The sequence below is a fragment of the Ranitomeya imitator genome, chromosome 7 (assembly GCF_032444005.1).
Source record: "Ranitomeya imitator isolate aRanImi1 chromosome 7, aRanImi1.pri, whole genome shotgun sequence".
In the NCBI taxonomy this organism is placed as follows: domain Eukaryota; kingdom Metazoa; phylum Chordata; class Amphibia; order Anura; family Dendrobatidae; genus Ranitomeya; species Ranitomeya imitator.
In genome coordinates this window covers 137,710,914-137,733,044 of record NC_091288.1, presented here as the reverse complement: position 1 = coordinate 137,733,044, position 22,131 = coordinate 137,710,914, and the positions used below count along the sequence as shown (strand labels likewise).

Here is a 22,131-nt window from a genome sequence, read left to right as displayed (position 1 = left end):
TCCTCTTCCTCCTCCTCATCTTCCTCCTCCGGCCCTGCGGAACCGCCACGCAGACGCCGCAGGACAGAAGAAGTGCCCATCATTCATGAAGATGAAGATGAGGCAGGGCCCACTCCTGAAGATGAACCAGCGCGCCCCTCTTTGGACCCCGTATGGACCTCGCCCCCCGAAAATTACGAGCCACTGATTCCTGATTTTGTGGCAGAATCAGGAATCAGTTTTGACACCACCGGCCTCACAGAAATAGACTTTTTCAAAGTCTTTTTCTCTGAGGATTTTGTTAACCTCATGGTGGAGCAAACTAATTTGTATGCTCGTCAATTTTTGGAGCAAAACACCAGTTCATCATATTCTAACTGGTCTCCTGTAGACGCAGTTGAAATGATGCAGTTTTGGGGCCTGATGCTTCATATGGGGCTCCTGAAGAAGCCAGAAGTTCGGCAATATTGGAGTGTTGATATTTTATTCAACACTCCAGTGTTCCGAATGGTCATGGTCCGAACGCGTTTTGAGGCCATCCATAAATTCCTGCATTATTCCGATAATGCACAGTGTCCCGCACGAGATGACCCCAACTTTGACCGTCTGTTCAAAGTTCGGCCTGTCATCGAACACTTCAACAAAAAGTTCGGTGAAGTGTACGTGCCCAAAAGGGACATCTGCGTGGATTAGTCCTTGGTTCATTTTAAGGGGCGGCTCAGATTCCGTCAATACCTGCCCAGCAAGAGGGCCAGGTACGGAATCAAACTCTACAAGCTGTGTGAGAGTACCTCAGGGTACACCTACAGCTTTAGAGTCTACGAGGGGAAGGACAGCAGGATTGAACCGCCTGAGTGTCCCCCTGTCCTGGGAGTGAGTGGGAAAATAGTGTGGGATTTGGTGCACCCACTGCTGGATAAAGGTTATCACCTCTATACTGATAACTTTTATACCAGCATCCCACTCTACAAATCCCTCTCTGCGCGAGGTACCGCAGCCTGCGGTACTGTCCGCAAAAATCAGAGAGGCCTCCCAAAGACGCTACTTGGGCAGATGCTCAGAAAAGGTGAGAGCAGAGCCCAATGTAGCGACCACCTGCTGGTGGTCAAGTACAAGGACAAGAGGGATGTCCTTCTCTTGACCACCATACACGGTGATGGCAGTGCCCTCAGCACTGTACGGGGTACCTCTACACAGGTCTGCAAACCGGACTGTGTACTGGGGTACAACAAAAGCATGGGGGGCGTTGATCTCTCCGATCAGCTCCTCCAACCGTACAGTGCTTTGAGGAAGGCCAAGGTGTGGTACAAAAAGCTGTCCGTGTACATCGTACAAATGGCAATGCTCAACGCTTTCCTGCTGTCACAATGTGCACGCCACAGCGATACGTCGTACCTTCAGTTCCAGGAGGTAGTGGTTAAGGCCCTGTTATTTGGCACGAGGGAAGGAGCGGGCCCCAGTACTTCCGGAACTGAAGGTGCTCGTATCGTACCAGGTCAGCATTTCCCGGGGGAGGTCCCGCAAACTGCAAAAAGAGGTAGGTCGCAAAAAAGGTGCCGAGTGTGTTACAAAAGGGGAATACGCAAGGACACCACTTATCAATGCGACACCTGCCCCGAAAAACCTGGCCTGTGTATGAAGGATTGCTTCAGATTGTACCACACCTCCATGCACTACTAATTTACTTTACAGGAAACAGTAGATTAGTTCCAAAAAGGGGGCACATCTATGTAAGTTCATTGGGGGTCTAGTTTACAAAATGTCACTTGTGGTTTTTTTTTTTACTGTTTGGGCACATCAGGGGCTGTGCAAACGGAACATGATGTCCGCGTACCATTCCATCAAAGTCTGCTTTTCAAAGCGTCACTACTTCCCTTCCGAGCCCCGAAGTGTACCCAAACAGTAGTTTTCTCCCACATGTGGGGTATCAGCGTACTCAGGACAAATTGGACAACAACTTTTGGGGTCCAATTTCTCCTGTTACACTTGGGAAAATTAAAAATTGGGGACTAAATGATCATTTTTGTAGGAAAAAATAGGATATTTTATTTTCACGCCCGGGCGTTGTAAATTTAAGTGAAACACTTGGGGGTTCAAAATTCTCACCACACACCTAGATAAGTTCCCAATTAGGTCTAGTTTCCAAAATGGGGTCACTTGTGGGGGATTTCTACTGTTCAGGCACATCAGGGGCTTTGCAAACGGAACATGATGTCCGCGTACCATTCCATCAAAGTCTGCTTTTCAAAGCGTCACTACTTCCCTTCCGAACCCCGAAGTGTACCCAAACAGTAGTTTTCTCCCACATGTGGGGTATCAGCGTACTCAGGACAAATTGGACAACAACTTTTGGGGTCCAATTTCTCCTGTTACACTTGGGAAAATTAAAAATTGGGGACTAAATGATCATTTTTGTAGGAAAAAATAGGATATTTTATTTTCACGCCCGGGCGTTATAAATTTAAGTGAAACACTTGGGGGTTCAAAATTCTCACCACACACCTAGATAAGTTCCCAGTTAGGTCTAGTTTCCAAAATGGGGTCACTTGTGGGGGATTTCTACTGTTCAGGCACATCAGGGGCTCTGCAAACGGAACATGATGTCCGCGTACCATTCCATCAAAGTCTGCTTTTCAAAGCGTCACTACTTCCCTTCCGAACCCCGAAGTGTACCCAAACAGTAGTTTTCTCCCACATGTGGGGTATCAGCGTACTCAGGACAAATTGGACAACAACATTTGGGGTCCAACTTCTCCTGTTACACTTGGGAAAATTAAAAATTGGGGACTAAATGATCATTTTTGTGGGAAAAAATAGGGTTGTTTTTTTTCATGCCCAGGCGTTATAAACTTTCGTGAAGCACTTGGGGGATAAAAGTGCTCACGACACATCTAGATAAGTTCCTTAGGGGGTCTAGTTTCCAAAATGGGGTCACTTATGGGGGTTTTCCACTGTTTAGGCACATCAGGGGCTCGCCAAACGTGACATGGCGTCCGATCTCAATTCCAGCCAATTTTAGATTGAAAATGTCAAACGGTACTCCTTTCCTTCTGAGCCCTGCCATGCGCCCAAACAGTGGTTCCCCCCCACATATGGGGTATTAGCGTACTCAGGACAAATTGGACAACAACTTTTGGGGTCCAATTTCTCCTTTTACCCTTGAGAAAATAAAAAATTGGGGACTAAACGATCATGTTTGTGGAAAAAATAGGATTTTTTATTTTCACGCCCGAGCATTATAAACTTTCGTGAAGCACTTGGGGGATAAAAGTGCTCATGACACATCTAGATAAGTTCCTTAGGGGGTCTAGTTTCCAAAATGGGGTCACTTGTGGGGGTTTTCCACTGTTTAGGCACATCAGGGGCTCGCCAAACGTGACATGGCGTCCGATCTCAATTCCAGCCAATTTTAGATTGAAAATGTCAAACGGCGCTCCTTTTCTTCTGAGCCCTGCCGTGCGCCCAAAAAGTGGTTCCCCCTCACATGTGGGGTATCAGCGTACTCATGACAAATTGGACAACAACTTTTGAGGTCCATTTCATCTTTTTACCCTTGGGAAATTAAAAAAATTATTGCTGAAAGATCATTTTTGTGACTAAAAAGTAAAATGTTAATTTTTTCCTTCCATGTTGCTTCTGCTGCTGTGAAACACCTGAAGGGTTAATCAACTTCTTGAATTTGGTTTTGCGCACCTTGAGGGGTGCAGTTTTTAGAATGGTGTCACTTTTGGGTATTTTCTGCCATATAGACCCCTCAAAATGACTTCAAATGTGAGGTGGTCCCTAAAAAAAATGGTTTTCTAAATTTTGTTGTAAAAATGAGAAATTGCTGGTCAAATTTTAACCCTTATAACTTTGTAGAAAAAAAAAATGTTGTCTCCAAAATTGTGCTGATGTAAAGTAGACATGTGGGAAATGTTATTCATTAACTATATTGTGTCACATATCTCTCTGGCTTAACAGAATAAAAATTCAAAGTTGGAAAATTGCGAAATTTTCAAAATTTTCGCCAAATTTCCGTTTTTTTCACAAATAAACGCAAGTTATATCGAAGAAATTTTACCACCATCATGAAGTACAATATGTTACAAGAAAACAATGTCAGAATCACCGGGATCCGTTGAAGCGTTCCAGAGTTATAACCTCATAAAGGGAGAGTGGTCAGAATTGTAAAAATTGGCCCGGTCCATAACGTGCAAACCACCCTTGGGGGTAAAGGGGTTAAAAAGCCAAAGCTTCGGCAATACTGGAGTGCTGACATTCTCTACAGTACACCTGTATTCCGCATGGCCATGAAAAGGACACGCTTTGAAGGGATAAAAAATGTTTGCATTTTAGTGATAATGCAGTGTCCTCCTCGGGACGATCCAAACTTTGATCGTTTATATAAAATTCGGCCAGTGGTTGAACACTTCAGCAGAAAATTTGCTGAGGCGTACACACCCCAGATGGACATCACTATTGATAAATCTCTCGTTCACTTCAAAGGGAGGCTAAAATTCCGACAGTACCTACCCAGTAAGAGGTCCAGGTACGGAATAAAGCTGTACAAACTGTGCAAGAGTACCTCAGGGTACACACACAGATTTAGGGTCTACGAGGGGAAGGACACCCAGATTAACCCCCCTGAATGCCCCCCCCCCATCCTGGGGATGAGTGGGAAAATTGTGTGGGAATTGCTGCACCCACTGCTGGATAAGGGTTATCACCTCTACATTGACAACTTTTACACCAGCATCCCACTCTTCAAGGCCCTCTCTTCCAGAGGTACAGCTGCATGTGGCACCGTGCAAAAAAATCAGCTAGGCCTCCCTAAGCCGCTAATTGGGCAAATGCTGAGAAAAGGGGAAAGCAGACCCCAATGCAGCGACAACATGCTGGTGGTCAAGTATAAAGACAAAAGGGATGTCCTTATCCTGACCACCATACACCGTGACAACAGCACCCTTGTCACTGTTCGTGGGACCACAACACAAGTCCCAAAAGCCAGATTGTATCCTGGATTACAATCGGTACATGGGGGGTGTGGATCTCTCAGATCAGGTCCTCCAACAATACAGTGCCATGCGAAAAGCTTACGTATGGTACAAAAAATTGTCCGTGCACATTGTACAGATGGCAATGTACAATGCTTTCGTGCTGTTCCGATCTACAGGCAATACGGGGGGGACCTTCCTTCAGTTTCAGGAGGTAGTCATCATAGCCCTAATGTTTGGCACTCAGGGAGGTGAGGGACCCAGCACTTCTGAATCTGATAGTGCCTGTATTGTCCCAGGTCAACATTTCCCAGGACAGGTTCCCCAAACAGCGAGGACAGGACGATCACAAAAACGGTGCAGAGTATGTTCCAAGAGGGGAATTCGAAAGGACACAATTTACCATTGTGAAACCCACCCTGAGAAACCTGGCCTTTTGCATTAAGGATTGCTTCAAAGCATACCACACGTCCACAAATTAATAAAATTAGTTTATAGCTTGTTGATACAACACACTTTTATTATCTGATGTACCCTGCACATCTTACACATACCGCCACATTATAAATTCATACACCAGTAAAACCAAAAGAATTATAATAAATACTATAAAACTATGCCTCTAGATAAATTCCTTCAGGGGTGTAGTTTCCAAAATAGGGTCACTTGTGGGAGATTTCCACTGTTGAGGCACATCAGGGGCTCTGCAAATGCAACATGATTGTCACGGGGGTATTGGGTAGACTAAAGCTGATTACCCGGGCCCCTGCGGTATCTCTCAGACTAGGGAAAACCCTGTCTGTCCCTCTCCCAGAATTTACACTGATGGTGTGCTTGTCTGGGCCGCCATGCCTGACCCTAACTCCTGTTTCAGCTTTATGCTGAAACCTCCACCCGCCACCCAGTGATAAGACCACACACCAACCTACACAGAAAGTACAGACAGGGAAAACTAAAAACGCACCACGCCGCAGACACACAGGAAAACACTATAATGTGCACAGGGCAAAAATAAACACAAATATAGGAAGGAGAAATATGACAAATGATAATACACCACCAGATACGATACTTCAACTCCTAGACCACCACTCCAGACCGAGATCATCAGGCACAAGACACAAGCTATAATCGGCGACGCCCAAAGTCCAGAATGACTATTTAAAGGCCACGGGCGTGACCCAGCCTCCAACCAGATTACCAGCCAGATTAACCCTGGATAACCTGGAGGAAATCTAGCCGGCGCCACTAAGCGTATACTGGACAAAAGTGGAATTACCACTGTCTGTCGGACGCCCTAGTGTGAATAGCGTCCGACATGACACTAAGCAATGAAATTGTAACATTAAGCAATTCTTGGTGATTGTTGCTAATTTAACCGTTTTCATTCATATATGTTAAAGCAATCAATAAATCGCTGCATTTTAGTACTCAGATGTTCTTTCACAAGATACAGTTAGTGTCCAATGGTTATAATAGTTGAAAGTCATTGTAGCAGAGTATTTATGTAAATTGATTTGATGATATGTTTATGATAATTATCTCAATTTGTATTTTTTTCGAGGAATAGTAAATTCATATGTGTGCTAGTAAAATGTTGCTGTATCTTTATGCATTCCAGAAAAGCCACACAACCCAATGGTCAACGCCGGAGCAATTGTTATCACTTCTTTAATAAAGGTATGTTTCCTTTTCATATTGACTGCTGGGAAATATTTGAGAAGGAAAGTAAGAGGCAGAGGCAAATTTTATATACCGTATTTTTCGGACTACAAGACGCACTTTTTCCCCCCCAAAAAAGGGGGGAAAATGGGGGGTGCGTCTAATAGTCGCAATGCAGGCTTACCGTGGCGGCAGAGGTCCGGTGGCAGAGGTGCGGCGGCAGAGGTGTGGGAGCAGAGGAGGCGCAGTAAGCGGGGTCCCTTTCTCCGGTGAGGTGATGCAGCAGCCCGGTATGCAGCAGAGCCGGGTGAATCCTGTTGTTATCGGTGGGCGCAGCCATTTTCCTGAAGCCGCGCGTGCGCAGATGAAGCGCTCTGCTTCCCGGGGCTTCAGGAAAATGGCCGCGGGAGGCCGCGCGTGTGCAGATGGAGATCGCGGCGGCCATTTTCCTGAAGCCCCGGGAAGCAGAGCGCTCCATCTGCGCACGCGCGGCCTCAGGAAGATGGCCGCGCCCACCGATAACAACAGGATTCACCCGGCTCTGCTGCATACCGGGCTTCTGCATCACCATACCGGGGAAAGGGACCCCGCTTACTGCGCCTCCTCTGCCGCTGCACCTCTGCCACCGCACCTCTGCCGCTGCACCTCTGCCACCGGACCTCTGCCGCCACGGTAAGCCTGCATTGCCTGCACGTTAAGCCTGGGACCCCTCTCACTGCACCTCCTGATCCCAGCACCTCCTGATCCCAGCACCTCCTGATCCCAGCACCTCCTGATCCCAGCACCTCCTGATCCCAGCACCTCCTGATCCCAGCACCTTCTCATCCCAGCACCTCCTCATCCCAGCATCACCCCACCTCTGCCGACACCTTGCCTCCTGTGACCCTGCTCTGCCACCGCCAGCCCTCAGGTAAGATACTGTAAATTCGGACAATAAGACGGACCCCCATCTTATAAAAAATCTTTTTTTCTGCAATTTTCACCCCAAATTTGGGGTGCGTCTTATGGTCCGAAAAATACGGTAATTATTTTTGGTCACACAAGTATGAATTGTAATCTTTTGATGTTTACCATTCACAAGTTGTGTGGGTAGTGTGAAAGTCCATATTTGACTCACCGTCACCACTAATGTCATGTTCCTTTTCACAAGGACTGTCTTTCTCTGTGAGTAGTATAGGAGCCCATTGAGAGAAGGAAAATGAAATTACAATACATCAATGATAATCCATTACATCGCCTTATAGTGGTCTAGCTAGTTAATTTAAAAAGGCAGCAGGGTCCAAGGACTCTCTAGGTCTTATCTCTTCCTCTGTAGTTGCGGCTCTGGTTTGGGTGCCAGAGCTGTATTGTTTCTTAAAGGGAACCTGTCACCCCAAAAATTCATTCTGTAATGCTGTAGATAAGCCCCCGATGTTACCTGAAAGAGGAGAAAAAGACATTAGATTATACTCACCCAGGGGCGGTCACGCTCCGATTGGCGTTGCGGTCCGGTCCGGGCCCTCCCATCTTCATTCCATGACTTCCTCTTCTGGTCTTCACGCCGCGGCTCCGGCGCAGGCGTACTTTGTCTGCCCTGTTGAGGGCAGAGCAAAGTACTGCAGTGCGCAGGCGCCGGAAGGGTCAGAGGGGCCCGGCGCCTGCACACTGCAGTACTTTGCTCTGTCCTCAACAGGGCAGACAAAGTACACCTGCGCCGGAGCCGCGGCGTGAAGACCAGAAGAGGACGTCATGGAATGAAGATAGGAGGCGCCGGAGCGGACGGCAGCGGGACCGCCCCGGGTGGGTATAATCTAACCTCTTTTTCTCCTCTTTCAGGTAACATCGGGTGCTTATCTACAGCATTCCAAAATGCTGTAGATAAGCCCCTGATGACTGTGGGCTTACCTTCTCATCAATTTTTGGGGTTACAGGTTCCCTTTAAACTCTGCGTGATCGGTGCAGTCCACTATTCATCATCGTCGTAAACTTCCACTTAGGGTCTTCTGTTTCTACTAGACTCAGGCCGAGGTTGTCTCTGGGGGTCAATGGACCAACAGGTGCAAAACCTATTCCAATGTAGTTGGCGTACTGGACGGGTGGACAAGACCCTGCAGCTGGGTTGCCAACATTATTGATGGCCTACATCAAATTGTCCTGAGGCTCATTCTGAGAGCAGACCATCTCGTACAACACTTGTACAGCTTTCAGCGGGGTCCATGGCCCAAACGTAATGCATCTCTGGTGGGTGTGAACCCAGTATGCCACAGGCCAGGCTTACTCTAGAGAGGCTTGACCAGGGGCCTACCGAGTGTTCATTAAAGCCTCTGGTGGTGGGGTTAGACTGGGCTGCCAGTAGACATCAGGTCTAGGGCAGTCCCCGGGACTGCAGCAGATGACCGGAGGGTCAGAGGCACATATGCGCAGTACTGGAGGGCAAAGACAAAAATGTGGTTCCAAATGAGTTTGGAGTAGGCAGCACAGGTTAAGGATATGTAGCCAAGGTCAAGAGCAGAGAGGTCATACAGGACGGGTTGACAAGCTGGTTCTGTAACAGGAGAAACAGAAACACACTAGCTGAAACAAATCACTTGCAGGACAAACAGACTAGGAACTAATGTTCAGGCGGGAGAGGTAGGTGGATCTGCCTAATGAAGGCCCTGCTAGCACAGGATAGGCCGGGGAACAAAACCTCTGCAGGACCTAGCAGGGTTAAATTCCAGCAGAGACTGGCCACGCTCCCCTAAGGCTAAATGAATGCCAGAAATCTTGATTGTTTGTTTCTGACCAAATACTTATTTTCCACCATAATATGCAAATAAAATGTTAAAAAAACAGACAATGTGATTTTCTGGATTTTTTTTTCTCAGTTTGTCTCCCATAGTTGAGGTCTACCTATGATGTAAATTACAGACGCCTCTCATCTTTTTAAGTGGTGGAACTTGCACTATTGCTGACTGACTAAATACTTTTTTGCCCCATTGTATATATATATATATATATATATATATATATATATATATATATATATATATATATATAGTGAAGCAGCACAAAAAATAAAGAGAAATGTGGACTTTATTGCCTGGATGGCGTGGCGACGTTTCGGATGCAAGATCCTTTTTCAAGCCAGGCTTGAAAAAGGATCTTGCATCCGAAACGTCGCCACGCCATCCGGGCAATAAAGTCCACATTTCTCTTTATTTTTTGTGCTGCTTCACTTTTTTTCTTCATATTGCTGGAACTCATTGGACTACTGACTGGGGAAGCTTTGCACTTTATCAGGTACTTTGTAGATGCTGTTCCAATTTTTACACGCACACACACACACACACACACACACACACACACACACACACACACACACACACACACACACACATACTAGCTGAAGAGCCCGGCGTTGCCTGGGCATAGTAAATATCTGTGGTTAGTTATAGCACCTCACTTCTCTTATTTTCCCATCACGCCTCTCATTTTCCCATCACGCCTCTCATTTTCCCAATCACATCTTTCATTTTCCCCCTCACATCTCTCATTTTCTCCTTCACTCCTCTCATTCCTCCCTAACACTTGTCATTTCAACCTCACATCTGTCATTTTCTGATCACTCCACTATTTTTCCTCACTCCTCCCATTTTGCACTCACACCTTTTCATTTTCACCTCACACCTCTCATTTTCACCTCATCACCTCAGTATATACATGTTTGTCATCTCCCTTATATATAGTATACATCTGTATGTCATCCCCTGTATATAGTATACCTGCTGTGTCATCTCCCCTATATATAGTATATACCTGAATGTCATCTCCTTCTATATATAGTATATACCTGTATGTCATCTCCTCCTGTATATAGTATATACCTGTGTGTCATCTCCCCTGTATATAGTATATATCTGTGTGTCATCTCCCCTGTATATAGTATATACCTGTGTGTCATCTCCTCCTGTATTAGACCTCGTTCACACGTTATTTGCTCAGTATTTTTACCTTAGTATTTGTAAGCTAAATTGGCAGGCTGATAAATCCCCAGCCAACAGGAAGCCCTCCCCCTGGCAGTATATATTAGCTCACACATACACATAATAGACAGGTCATGTGACTGACAGCTGCCGTATTTCCTATATGGTACATTTGTTGTAGTTTGTATGCTTATTAATCAGATTTTTATTTTTGAAGTATAATACCAGACTTGTGTGTGTTTTAGGGCGAGTTTCGTTTGTCAAGTTGTGTGTTGAGTTGCCTGTGTCGACATCCATGTAGCGACTTTTGTGAGATGAGTTTTGTGTGGCAACATGCGTGTAGCAACTTTTTGTGTGTCGAGTTGTATGTGACAGGTTAGTATAGCAAGTTGTGTGCAGCAAGTTTTGCGCATGGCGAGTTTTGCGCGTGGCGAGTTTTATGTGTGGTGCTTTTTGAGTATGTGCAAGTTTTGTGTGAGGCAACTTTTGCATAGTAACATAGTAACATAGTAACATAGTTAGTAAGGCCGAAAAAAGACATTTGTCCATCCAGTTCAGCCTATATTCCATCATAATAAATACCCAGATCTACGTCCTTCTACAGAACCTAATAATTGTATGATACAATATTGTTCTGCTCCAGGAAGACATCCAGGCCTCTCTTGAACCCCTCGACTGAGTTCGCCATCACCACCTCCTCAGGCAAGCAATTCCAGATTCTCACTGCCCTAACAGTAAAGAATCCTCTTCTATGTTGGTGGAAAAACCTTCTCTCCTCCAGACGCAAAGAATGCCCCCTTGTGCCCGTCACCTTCCTTGGTATAAACAGATCCTCAGCGATATATTTGTATTGTCCCCTTATATACTTATACATGGTTATTAGATCGCCCCTCAGTCGTCTTTTTTCTAGACTAAATAATCCTAATTTCGCTAATCTATCTGGGTATTGTAGTTCTCCCATCCCCTTTATTAATTTTGTTGCCCTCCTTTGTACTCTCTAGTTCCATTATATCCTTCCTGAGCACCGGTGCCCAAAACTGGACACAGTACTCCATGTGCGGTCTAACTAGGGATTTGTACAGAGGCAGTATAATGCTCTCATCATGTGTATCCAGACCTCTTTTAATGCACCCCATGATCCTGTTTGCCTTGGCAGCTGCTGCCTGGCACTGGCTGCTCCAGGTAAGTTTATCATTAACTAGGATCCCCAAATCCTTCTCCCTGTCAGATTTACCCAGTGGTTTCCCGTTCAGTGTGTAATGGTGGTATTGATTCCCTCTTCCCATGTGTATAACCTTACATTTATCATTGTTAAACCTCATCTGCCACCTTTCAGCCCAAGTTTCCAACTTATCCAGATCCATCTGTAGCAGAATACTATCTTCTCTTGTATTAACTGCTTTACATAGTTTTGTATCATCTGCAAATATCGATATTTTACTGTGTAAACCTTCTACCAGATCATTAATGAATAAGTTGAAGAGAACAGGTCCCAATACTGACCCCTGCGGTACCCCACTGGTCACAGCGACCCAGTTAGAGACTATACCATTTATAACCACCCTCTGCTTTCTATCACTAAGCCAGTTACTAACCCATTTACACACATTTTCCCCCAGACCAAGCATTCTCATTTTGTGTACCAACCTCTTGTGCGGCACGGTATCAAACGCTTTGGAAAAATCGAGATATACCACGTCCAATGACTCACCGTGGTCCAGTCTATAGCTTACCTCTTCATAAAAAACTGATTAGATTGGTTTGACAGGAGCGATTTCTCATAAACCCATGCTGATATGGAGTTAAACAGTTATTCTCATTGAGATAATCCAGAATAACATCCCTCAGAAACCCTTCAAATATTTTACCAACAATAGAGGTTAGACTTACTGGCCTATAATTTCCAGGTTCACTTTTAGAGCCCTTTTTGAATATTGGCACCACATTTGCTATGCGCCAGTCCTGCGGAACAGACCCTGTCGCTATAGAGTCACTAAAAATAAGAAATAATGGTTTATCTATTACATTACTTAGTTCTCTTAGTACTCGTGGGTGTATGCCATCCGGACCCGGAGATTTATCTATTTTAATCTTATTTAGCCGGTTTCGCACCTCTTCTTGGGTTAGATTGGTGACCCTTAATATAGGGTTTTCATTGTTTCTTGGGATTTCACCTAGCATTTCATTTTCCACCGTGAATACCGTGGAGAAGAAGGTGTTTAATATGTTAGCTTTTTCCTCGTCATCTACAACCATTCTTTCCTCACTATTTTTTAAGGGGCCTACATTTTCAGTTTTTATTCTTTTACTATTGATATAGTTGAAGAACAGTTTGGGATTAGTTTTACTCTCCTTAGCAATGTGCTTCTCTGTTTCCTTTTTGGCAGCTTTAATTAGTTTTTTAGATAAAGTATTTTTCTCCCTATAGTTTTTTAGAGCTTCAATGGTGCCATCCTGCTTTAGTAGTGCAAATGCTTTCTTTTTACTGTTAATTGCCTGTCTTACTACTTTGTTTAGCCACATTGGGTTTTTCCTATTTCTAGTCCTTTTATTCCCACAAGGTATAAACCGCTTACACTGCCTATTTAGGATGTTCTTAAACATTTCCCATTTATTATCTGTATTCTCATTTCTGAGGATATTGTCCCAGTCTACCAGATTAAGGGCATCTCTAAGCTGTTCAAACTTTGCCTTCCTAAAGTTCAATGTTTTTGTGACTCCCTGACAAGTCCCCCTAGTGAAAGACAGGTGAAACTGCACAATATTGTGGTCGCTATTTCCTAAATGCCCAACCACCTGCAGATTTGTTATTCTGTCAGGTCTATTAGATAGTATTAGGTCTAAAAGTGCTGCTCCTCTGGTTGGATTCTGCACCAATTGTGAAAGATAATTTTTCTTGGTTATTAGCAGAAACCTGTTGCCTTTATGGGTTTCACAGGTTTCTGTTTCCCAGTTAATATCCGGGTAGTTAAAGTCCCCCATAACCAGGACCTCATTATGGGTTGCAGCTTCATCTATCTGCTTTAGAAGGAGACTTTCCATGCTTTCTGTTATATTTGGGGGTTTGTAACAGACCCCAATGAGAATTTTGTTACCATTTTTCCCTCCATGAATTTCAACCCATATGGACTCGACATCCTCATTCCCTTCGCTAATATCCTCCCTTAAAGTGGACTTTAGACAAGACTTTACATAGAGACAAACCCCTCCTCCTCTCCGATTTTTACGATCCTTTCTAAACAGACTGTAACCCTGTAAGTTAACTGCCCAGTCATAGCTTTCATCTAACCATGTCTCGGTTATTCCCACTATGTCAAAGTTACCTGTAGATATTTCTGCTTCTAGTTCTTCCATCTTGTTTGTCAGGCTTCTGGCGTTTGTGAGCATGCAGTTTAGAGGATTTTGTTTTGTTCCAATCTCCTCACTGTGGATTGTTTTAGAAATGTTCTTACCTCCCTTCTGAGTATGTTTTCCTGGGTCGTCTTTGTTCGAGTCTGTTTTTCTTCCCGTCCCCTCTTCTTCTAGTTTAACGCCCTCCTGATGAGTGTAGCGAGTCTTCTGGCGAATGTGTGTTTCCCAGGTTTGTTGAGGTGTAGTCCGTCTCTGGCGAGGAGTCCATCGTACCAGTAATTCACACCGTGGTCCAGGAATCCAAATCCTTGTTGTCTGCACCATCGTCTTAGCCAGTTGTTTGCATCAAGGATCCTGTTCCATCTCCTGGTGCCATGCCCGTCTACTGGAAGGATAGAAGAAAAAACTACCTGTGCATCCAGTTCCTTTACTTTCTTCCCCAACTCTTAAAAGTCCTTGCAGATTGTCGGTAGGTCCTTCCTTGCCGTGTCATTGGTGCCAACATGTATCAGAAGAAATGGGTGGACGTCCTTGGAGCTGAAGAGCTTTGGTATCCTATCGGTCACATCCTTGATCATCGCACCTGGAAGGCAGCATACTTCTCTTGCAGTTATGTCCGGTCTGCAGATGGCTGCTTCGGTGCCTCTCAGTAGTGAGTCTCCCACCACCACCACTCTTCGTTGCTTCTTGGCTGTACTTTTTGCTGTCACTTGTTGCTGTGTGCCCTTTTCTTTTTTGCTTGCTGGTATTGCTTCATTCTTAGGTGTGCCATCTTCATCCTCTACAAAGATTTGATATCGGTTCTTCAGTTGTGTGGTTGGTGATTTCTCCATGGTCTTCTTGCTTCTTTTGGTCACATGCTTCCACTCATCTGCTTTTGGAGGTTCTCTGACACTTTTTGCACCTTCTGTGACCAGTAGAGATGCTTCTGTTCTGTCTAGAAAGTCTTCATTCTCTTTGATGAGTTTCAAAGTTGCTATTCTTTCTTCCAGACCCCGCACCTTTTCTTCTAAAAGGGCAACTAGTCTACACTTCTGACAGGTGAAATTGGATTCTTCTTCTGGTCGATCTGTGAACATGTAGCACATGCTGCAGCTCACCATGTAGGTTGTCACATCTGCCATGTTGCTCCTAGATCCTGCTGACTTGCTGTGTGTTTTCCTTCTTGTGTAATCTACTCAGCCAAGCTCTCTTGCAATAATGTCCTACAGGCAAAAATTCGCTTCTCCCAGAAGGCACCTGGAATATGCAAATTAGCCTCCTGAAGCTTGAATCCCTGGTTTGGTGATGCTTTCGAAGCAGCTGGTCCCGGCTGTACCCAACGATCTTCTAGCTTAGGGAGACTTCGCTTCTCCCAGAAGGCACCTGGAATATGCAAATTAGCCTCCTGAAGCTTGAATCCCTGGTTTGGTGATGCTTTCGAAGCAGCTGGTCCCGGCTGTACCCAACGATCTTCTAGCTTAGGGAGACTTCGCTTCTCCCAGAAGGCACCTGGAATATGCAAATTAGCCTCCTGAAGCTTGAATCCCTGGTTTGGTGATGCTTTCGAAGCAGCTGGTCCCGGCTGTACCCAACGATCTTCTAGCTTAGGGAGACTTCGCTTCTCCCAGAAGGCACCTGGAATATGCAAATTAGCCTCCTGAAGCTTGAATCCCTGGTTTGGTGATGCTTTCGAAGCAGCTGGTCCCGGCTGTACCCAACGATCTTCTAGCTTAGGGAGACTTCGCTTCTCCCAGAAGGCACCTGGAATATGCAAATTAGCCTCCTGAAGCTTGAATCCCTGGTTTGGTGATGCTTTCGAAGCAGCTGGTCCCGGCTGTACCCAACGATCTTCTAGCTTAGGGAGACTTCGCTTCTCCCAGAAGGCACCTGGAATATGCAAATTAGCCTCCTGAAGCTTGAATCCCTGGTTTGGTGATGCTTTCGAAGCAGCTGGTCCCGGCTGTACCCAACGATCTTCTAGCTTAGGGAGACTTCGCTTCTCCCAGAAGGCACCTGGAATATGCAAATTAGCCTCCTGAAGCTTGAATCCCTGGTTTGGTGATGCTTTCGAAGCAGCTGGTCCCGGCTGTACCCAACGATCTTCTAGCTTAGGGAGACTTCGCTTCTCCCAGAAGGCACCTGGAATATGCAAATTTAGCCTCCTGAAGCTTGAATCCCTGGTTTGGTGATGCTTTCGAAGCAGCTGGTCCCGGCTGTACCCAACGATCTTCTAGCTTAGGGAGACTTCGCTTCTCCCAGAAGGCACCTGGAATATGCAAATTAGCCTCCTGAAGCTTGAATCCCAAGCTTGAATCCCATGTGTTGCAACTTTTGTGCATGTGGCAATTTTTCCGCGTGTGCAAGTTTTGCGTGTGGCGAGTTTTCCATGAGGTGAGTTTTGCACTTGTGGCGAGTTTTGCAAGAGTCTAGTTTTTGCATGTGGCGAGTTCTGTGCGTGGCGAGTTTTGAGTGGCGACTTTTGTGTTTCGACTTTTATGTGGCGAGGTTGGTGTATTTGTGGTGAAATGTGTGCTGAGGGTAATATGTGTTCAAGCACGTGGTAGTGTGTGGCGCATTTTGTGTGTGTGTTCATATCCCCGTGTGTGGTGAGTATCCCATGTCGGGGCCCCACCTTAGCAACTGTACGGTATATACTCTTTGGCGCCATCGCTCTCATTCTTTAAGTCCCCCTTGTTCACATCTGGCAGCTGTCAATTTGCCTCCTACACTTTTCCTTTCATTTTTTCCCATTATGTAGATAGGGGCAAAATTGTTTGGTGAATTGGAAAGCGCGGGGTTAAAATTTCACCTCACAACATAGCCTATGACGCTCTCGGGGTCCAGACGTGTGACTGTGCAAAATTTTGTGGCTGTAGCTGCGACGGTGCAGATGCCAATCCCGGACATACATACATACACACACACACACACACACACACATTCAGCTTTATATATTAGATATATATAGATAGATATAGATATAGATATATATATATATATATATATATATATATATATATATATATATATATATATATATATATATATACTAGATTGTGGCCCGATTCTAACGCATCGGGTATTCTAGAATATGCATGTCCCCGTAGTATATGGACAATGATGATTCCAGAATTCGCGGCACACTGTGCCCGTCGCTGATTGGTCGAGGCAACCTTTATGACATCATCGTCGCCATGGCAACCATTATGACATCTACTTCGATACTGTGCCCGTCGCTGAATCAGAAACGTGAGATGTCTACATCCTTTATGACATCATCGTCGCTGTGCCCGTTGCTGATTGGTCGAGGCCTCCAGGCCTCGACCAATCAGAGACGCGGGATTTCTACGTCGATGCTGTGCTGGTCTCTGATTGGTCGAGGCCTGGCGGCCTCGACCAATCAGAGAGCCGGGATTTCCAGGACAGACAGACAGACAGACAGACAGACGGAAAAACCCTTAGACAATTATATATATAGATATATATATAGAGATATATATATATATCTATATAGATATAGATATATAGATAGATATATATATAGATAAAGATATATATATATATATATATATATATATATATATATATATATATATATATATATATATATAGATAAAGATATATATATATGTGTGTGTGTGTGTTTTGTCCACTACTACTTGGTTGATGAACCTTGCAGTTCCTTTACCAAGCTTCTCCACAACCTCAGGGAGGCTTTGACATTTGGCCAAGAAATTACTCTCCACTGTGGGAATTAGTATGAGGACTCAGTCCCCGAGGCTGAACTGCCTCAACCTGGCTGATCTGTTGTAGACCCTTGCTTGAGCCTCTTGTGCCTGCAGATGTCCTTTTACGATGGGCATCACCTTCGCAATCCTCTACTGCATCTGGAGAATGTGCTCGATGATGCACTGGTGGGGCTTGTCTTTGGCTTCCCAGTTTTCCTTCGCTACATCAAAGAAACCCCTCGGATGTTGACCTTACAGAAGTTCAAATGGAGAGAATACGACAGAGGCTTGTGGAATCTCCCAGATGGAGAACAACAGATACAGTAGGAGACAGTCCCAGCCTCTGCTGTCCTTTTTTACGACTTTCTTAAGCATACTCATAAATGTTTTATTCAACCTTTGCACAATGCCGTCCGTCTGGGGATGGTACACTGATGTCTTTAGTTGTGTAATTTGCAGGGCCTTACTCATTTTCCTCATCACCTTACTCATAAAACATGTTCATTGGTTGGCCAGGATCTCCCACGGTAATCATGTGCGAAAAATGTGGACCAACTCACGGACTATACTTTTCACAGATGAGTTTTTCAAGGGAACTGCTTCAGGGTACCGCATAGCATAGACAAGGATGACCAGTATGTAATGATGTAACCAGGGGACTGACCAAGTCCATGGCAATTTGCACAAATGGCACTTCTATGAAGGTTATTGACACAAGGGATCTTCGGAGGTGACAGGTGGAAGCAGGGCCAGCTCCGGGTTTTGATGAGCCCTGGCCGAAAAAGTCCCAGTGGGCCCCTTTAACACATACCACAATTCATAATGCACCGATATGGCAGAGAAATAAAGGTATAGTGCAATGCCAAAGATTTCACTTCATACATTACACGAGTGATATCTATTCTACATTCTACATTAGCTCAGAAACCGGACAGTATAGTCCTCTATACAGAGTAATAAGCCCCATATATTGCCCCATACAGTATAATGGCCCCATATAGTGCTCCATACAGTATTATGGGCACCACATAGTCCTCTATACAGAATAATGAGCCCCATATATTGCTCCAAACAGAATAATGAGCCTCATATAATGCTCCTTACAGTACAATTAGCACCACAGAGTGCTCCATACAGAATGAGCCGCATATATTGCTCCATACGGAATTAATAATAATAATGATAATCTTTATATAGCGCCAACATATTCCTCAGTGCTTTACAGTTTAACAGTTTCAAACACAACAGTCATAAGTAACAACGTTAACAATACAATAATTAAAGCGAAATATGACGACCCTGCTCGTGAGAGCTTACAATCTACAATGAGGTGGGGGAGATACAAAGCACAGGTGTGTATTTACAATGATGTATTTACAATGATGGTCCAGCCATCTTCAGGGGGTGGGGGATAGATGGAGATAGTGAAGGGGTTACACAAACCTAAAATGACTTTGATTACTGAATGTGATAGGCCGCTCTGAACAAATGTGTTTTGAGTGAGCGCCTAAAACTATGCAAATTGTGGATGGTCCTAATATCTTGGGGTAGAGCATTCCAGAGGATTGGCGCAGTGCAGGAGATGTCTTGGAGTCAGGAGTGGAAGGTAGGAATTAGTGCAGAGGTTAGTCGAAAGTAATTTGCAGTGCGCATCGGTCGGTTAGGCCGATAGACAGAAATGAGGGAGGAGATGTAAGGGGGTGCCACACTGTGGAGAGCTTTGTGGGTGAGAACAAGTACTTTGAATTGTATCCTGTAATGAATGGGCAGCCAGTGTAACGACTGGAGAAGATCGGATGCGTCCGAGTAATGATTAGCCAGATGGATGACCCTGGCTGCTACATTAAGGATGGACTGGAGAGGGGAAAGTCGAGTGAGGGGCAGGCCAATTAATGGAGCATTACAGTAGTCCAGGCGGGAGTGGATCAGGGCGACAGTGAGGGTTTTTGTTTTTTCCATGGTGAGAAAAGGGTGGATTCTAGAGATGTTCTTTAGGTGTAAGCGGCACGAGTGGGCAAGAGATTGTATATGGGAGGTTAAGGAGAGATCGGAGTCAAACATAACACCCAGACCGCGCGCCTGATGTCGGGGTGTTATTATGGTGCCACCTACGGAGAGGGAAATGTCAGATTTAGGGAGGTTAGTAGATGGCGGGAGCAGAAGTAGTTCAGTTTTGGAGAGGTTGAGTTTCAGATAGAGAGCAGACATGATGTTGGAGACTGCAGACAGACAGTCAGTGGCGTTCTGTAGTACAGCGAGGGTAAGGTCAGGGCATGATGTGTATAGTTGTGTGTCATCAGCATAAAGATGGTACTGAAAGCCAAATCTGCTAATGGTCTGTCCAATTGGGGCCGTGTAGAGAGAGAAGAGAAGGGGGCCAAGGACTGAGCCCTGAGGTACCCCGACAGTGAGAGGAAGAGGAGATGAAGTGGAGCCAGAGAACAGAACACTGAAGGAGCGGTCAGAAAGATAGGAGGAGAACAGGAGAGAGCAGTGTCCTTAATGCCTAGTGACTGGAGCCTAGAGAGTAGGAGAGGGTGGTCAACAGTGTCGAAAGCTGCAGAAAGGTCGAGAAGAATGAGCAGAGAGTGGTCACCATTACGTTTTGCTGTCAGAAGGTCATTGGTCACTTTGAGTGCAGTTTCTGTCGAATGTAGGGGGCGGAAACCGGACTGTGAAGGGTCTAGGAGGGATTGAGTGGAGAGATAACGGGTAAGGCGGGAGTATATCAGGCGCTCCAAGAGTTTAGAGATGAAGGGGAGATTGGAGACTGGTCTGTAATTGTTTGTGCAGGATGGGTCGAGGGTGTTTTTTATTTTTAGTAATGGAGTAATGATAGAGTGATTGAAGGAGGAGTGGAAAATGTCAGAGGAGAGGGAGAGATTAAAGATTGTAGTTAGGTGAGTTGTGACAACTGGAGAGACAGACTGGAGATGTGAGGGAATGGGGTCGGTGGTGCAAGTAGTCGGACGAGAAGAGGAGAGGAGCCTGGAGACTTCTTCTTCTGTGATGGGATCGAATGTGGAGAGTGAGCCAGGGGAAATGCAGGGAGGGATGGGAGTCACTGAACTTAGTGGTTGGGAGCGGATTTCCTGACGGGTATGGTCTATTTTCTCTATAAAGTGGGAGGCCAGGTCATCAGCACAAATGTCTGTGATAGGGGCTTGTGCTTTTGGCCTGAGGAGGGAGTGAAAGGTGTCAAAAAGTTTCTTGGGGTTGTTGGATAGTAAGGAGATCAGGGTGGTCACGTAGGTCTGTTTGGCTAGGTGAAGGGCAGAGTTATAGGTCCTTAACATAAATTTGAAGTGTATGAAGTCTTCTGGTGTGCGTGTTTTCCTCCATAAGCGTTCAGCACACCCAGAGCATCGCTGGAGAAATCGGGTTTGCGATGTGAGCCAGGTCTGTTTCACTGTGTTGGAGGTTCTGAGGGTGAGGGGAGCTACTTTGTCAAAGGTGATTCTAAGATTGTCATTGAAGTGATGTACAGCCAGATCAGGACAGGAAAAAGAAGAGATTGGGGACAATGACGAGTGTAGGGAGTCTGAAAGTGTATGAGGGTTAATGGCTTGTAGATTTCTGACTGAATGGTAGGTAGGGTGCTTGGGTGAGCGAGGATTTGTGAGTGTGAAGGAGAGAATATTGTGGTCAGAGAGGGGATGCGGTGAGTTATCTAGGTACGAGATTGAGCAGAGCCGGGCGAAAACCAGGTCCAGGGTGTTGCCGTCTTTGTGTGTTTCAGAGGTTGAGAGCTGTGAGAGGCCTAGAGAAGTGGTTAGTGATAGAAGCTGGGATGCAGATGTGGAAGTGGGGCTGTTAATGGGGATGTTGAAGTCTCCCAGGATAAGGGTTGGTAGTTCTGAGGAAATGAAGTGTGGCAGCCGGGCAGAGAAATGGTCCAGGAAGTGGGTGGGTGAGCCTGGGGGCTGGTATATGACCGCTACTCTGAGGGAGAGGGGACGAAAGAGCCTGATGGTGTGGACTTCAAAAGAAGGGAATGATAGTGATGGAACTGGGGGGATGACCTGGAAAGTGCATTGTGGGGACAGGAGTATGCCGACTCCACCACCAGGTCTGTTTGTGGGTCTCGGGGAATGGGAGAATTGTAAGCCACCATGGGAAATAGCAGCAGGAGAGACAGTGTCGGAATCCTGAATCCAGGTTTCCGTGAGGGCCAACAGATTCAGAGAGTTTTTCAGAAAGTAATTGTGTAGGAAAGGAGTCTTGTTGCATGCAGACCGTGGATTCCAAAGGACACAATTAAAAGGAGATGGATTGCAAATAATATTAGTAAGATTATTAAGGTTTCGATGTGAGGTAGGGTAGGAGTTGAGGATGGTGGACTGGGGTTGGGGGAGATGTCCCCTGAAATCAGTAGGAGCAGGAAGATAAAGAGCAAGTAGTTTTTGGAATTGTATGAAGTTTTTTTGTGCAGTGTGTTTGGGCAAGATGGACTGAGGTTTTTCAAGAAGGTCAGAAGTGCATGGGAGCTGAACATGATGGGAGAGGGAA

At 45.4% G+C, this 22,131-nt stretch overlaps 1 protein-coding gene across 2 annotated transcripts in view; it reads left to right on the top strand.

The window, feature by feature from the left end:
- GLS (glutaminase) overlaps positions 1 to 22,131 on the top strand; it is a 618,398-nt gene that overhangs the window by 223,593 nt on the left and 372,674 nt on the right. For both annotated transcript variants that reach the window (XM_069733841.1, XM_069733840.1), the window contains exon 7: positions 6,577 to 6,635. In XM_069733841.1, the coding sequence (XP_069589942.1) occupies positions 6,577 to 6,635 (59 nt within the window). The remainder of the gene's footprint in view (positions 1 to 6,576; positions 6,636 to 22,131) is intronic.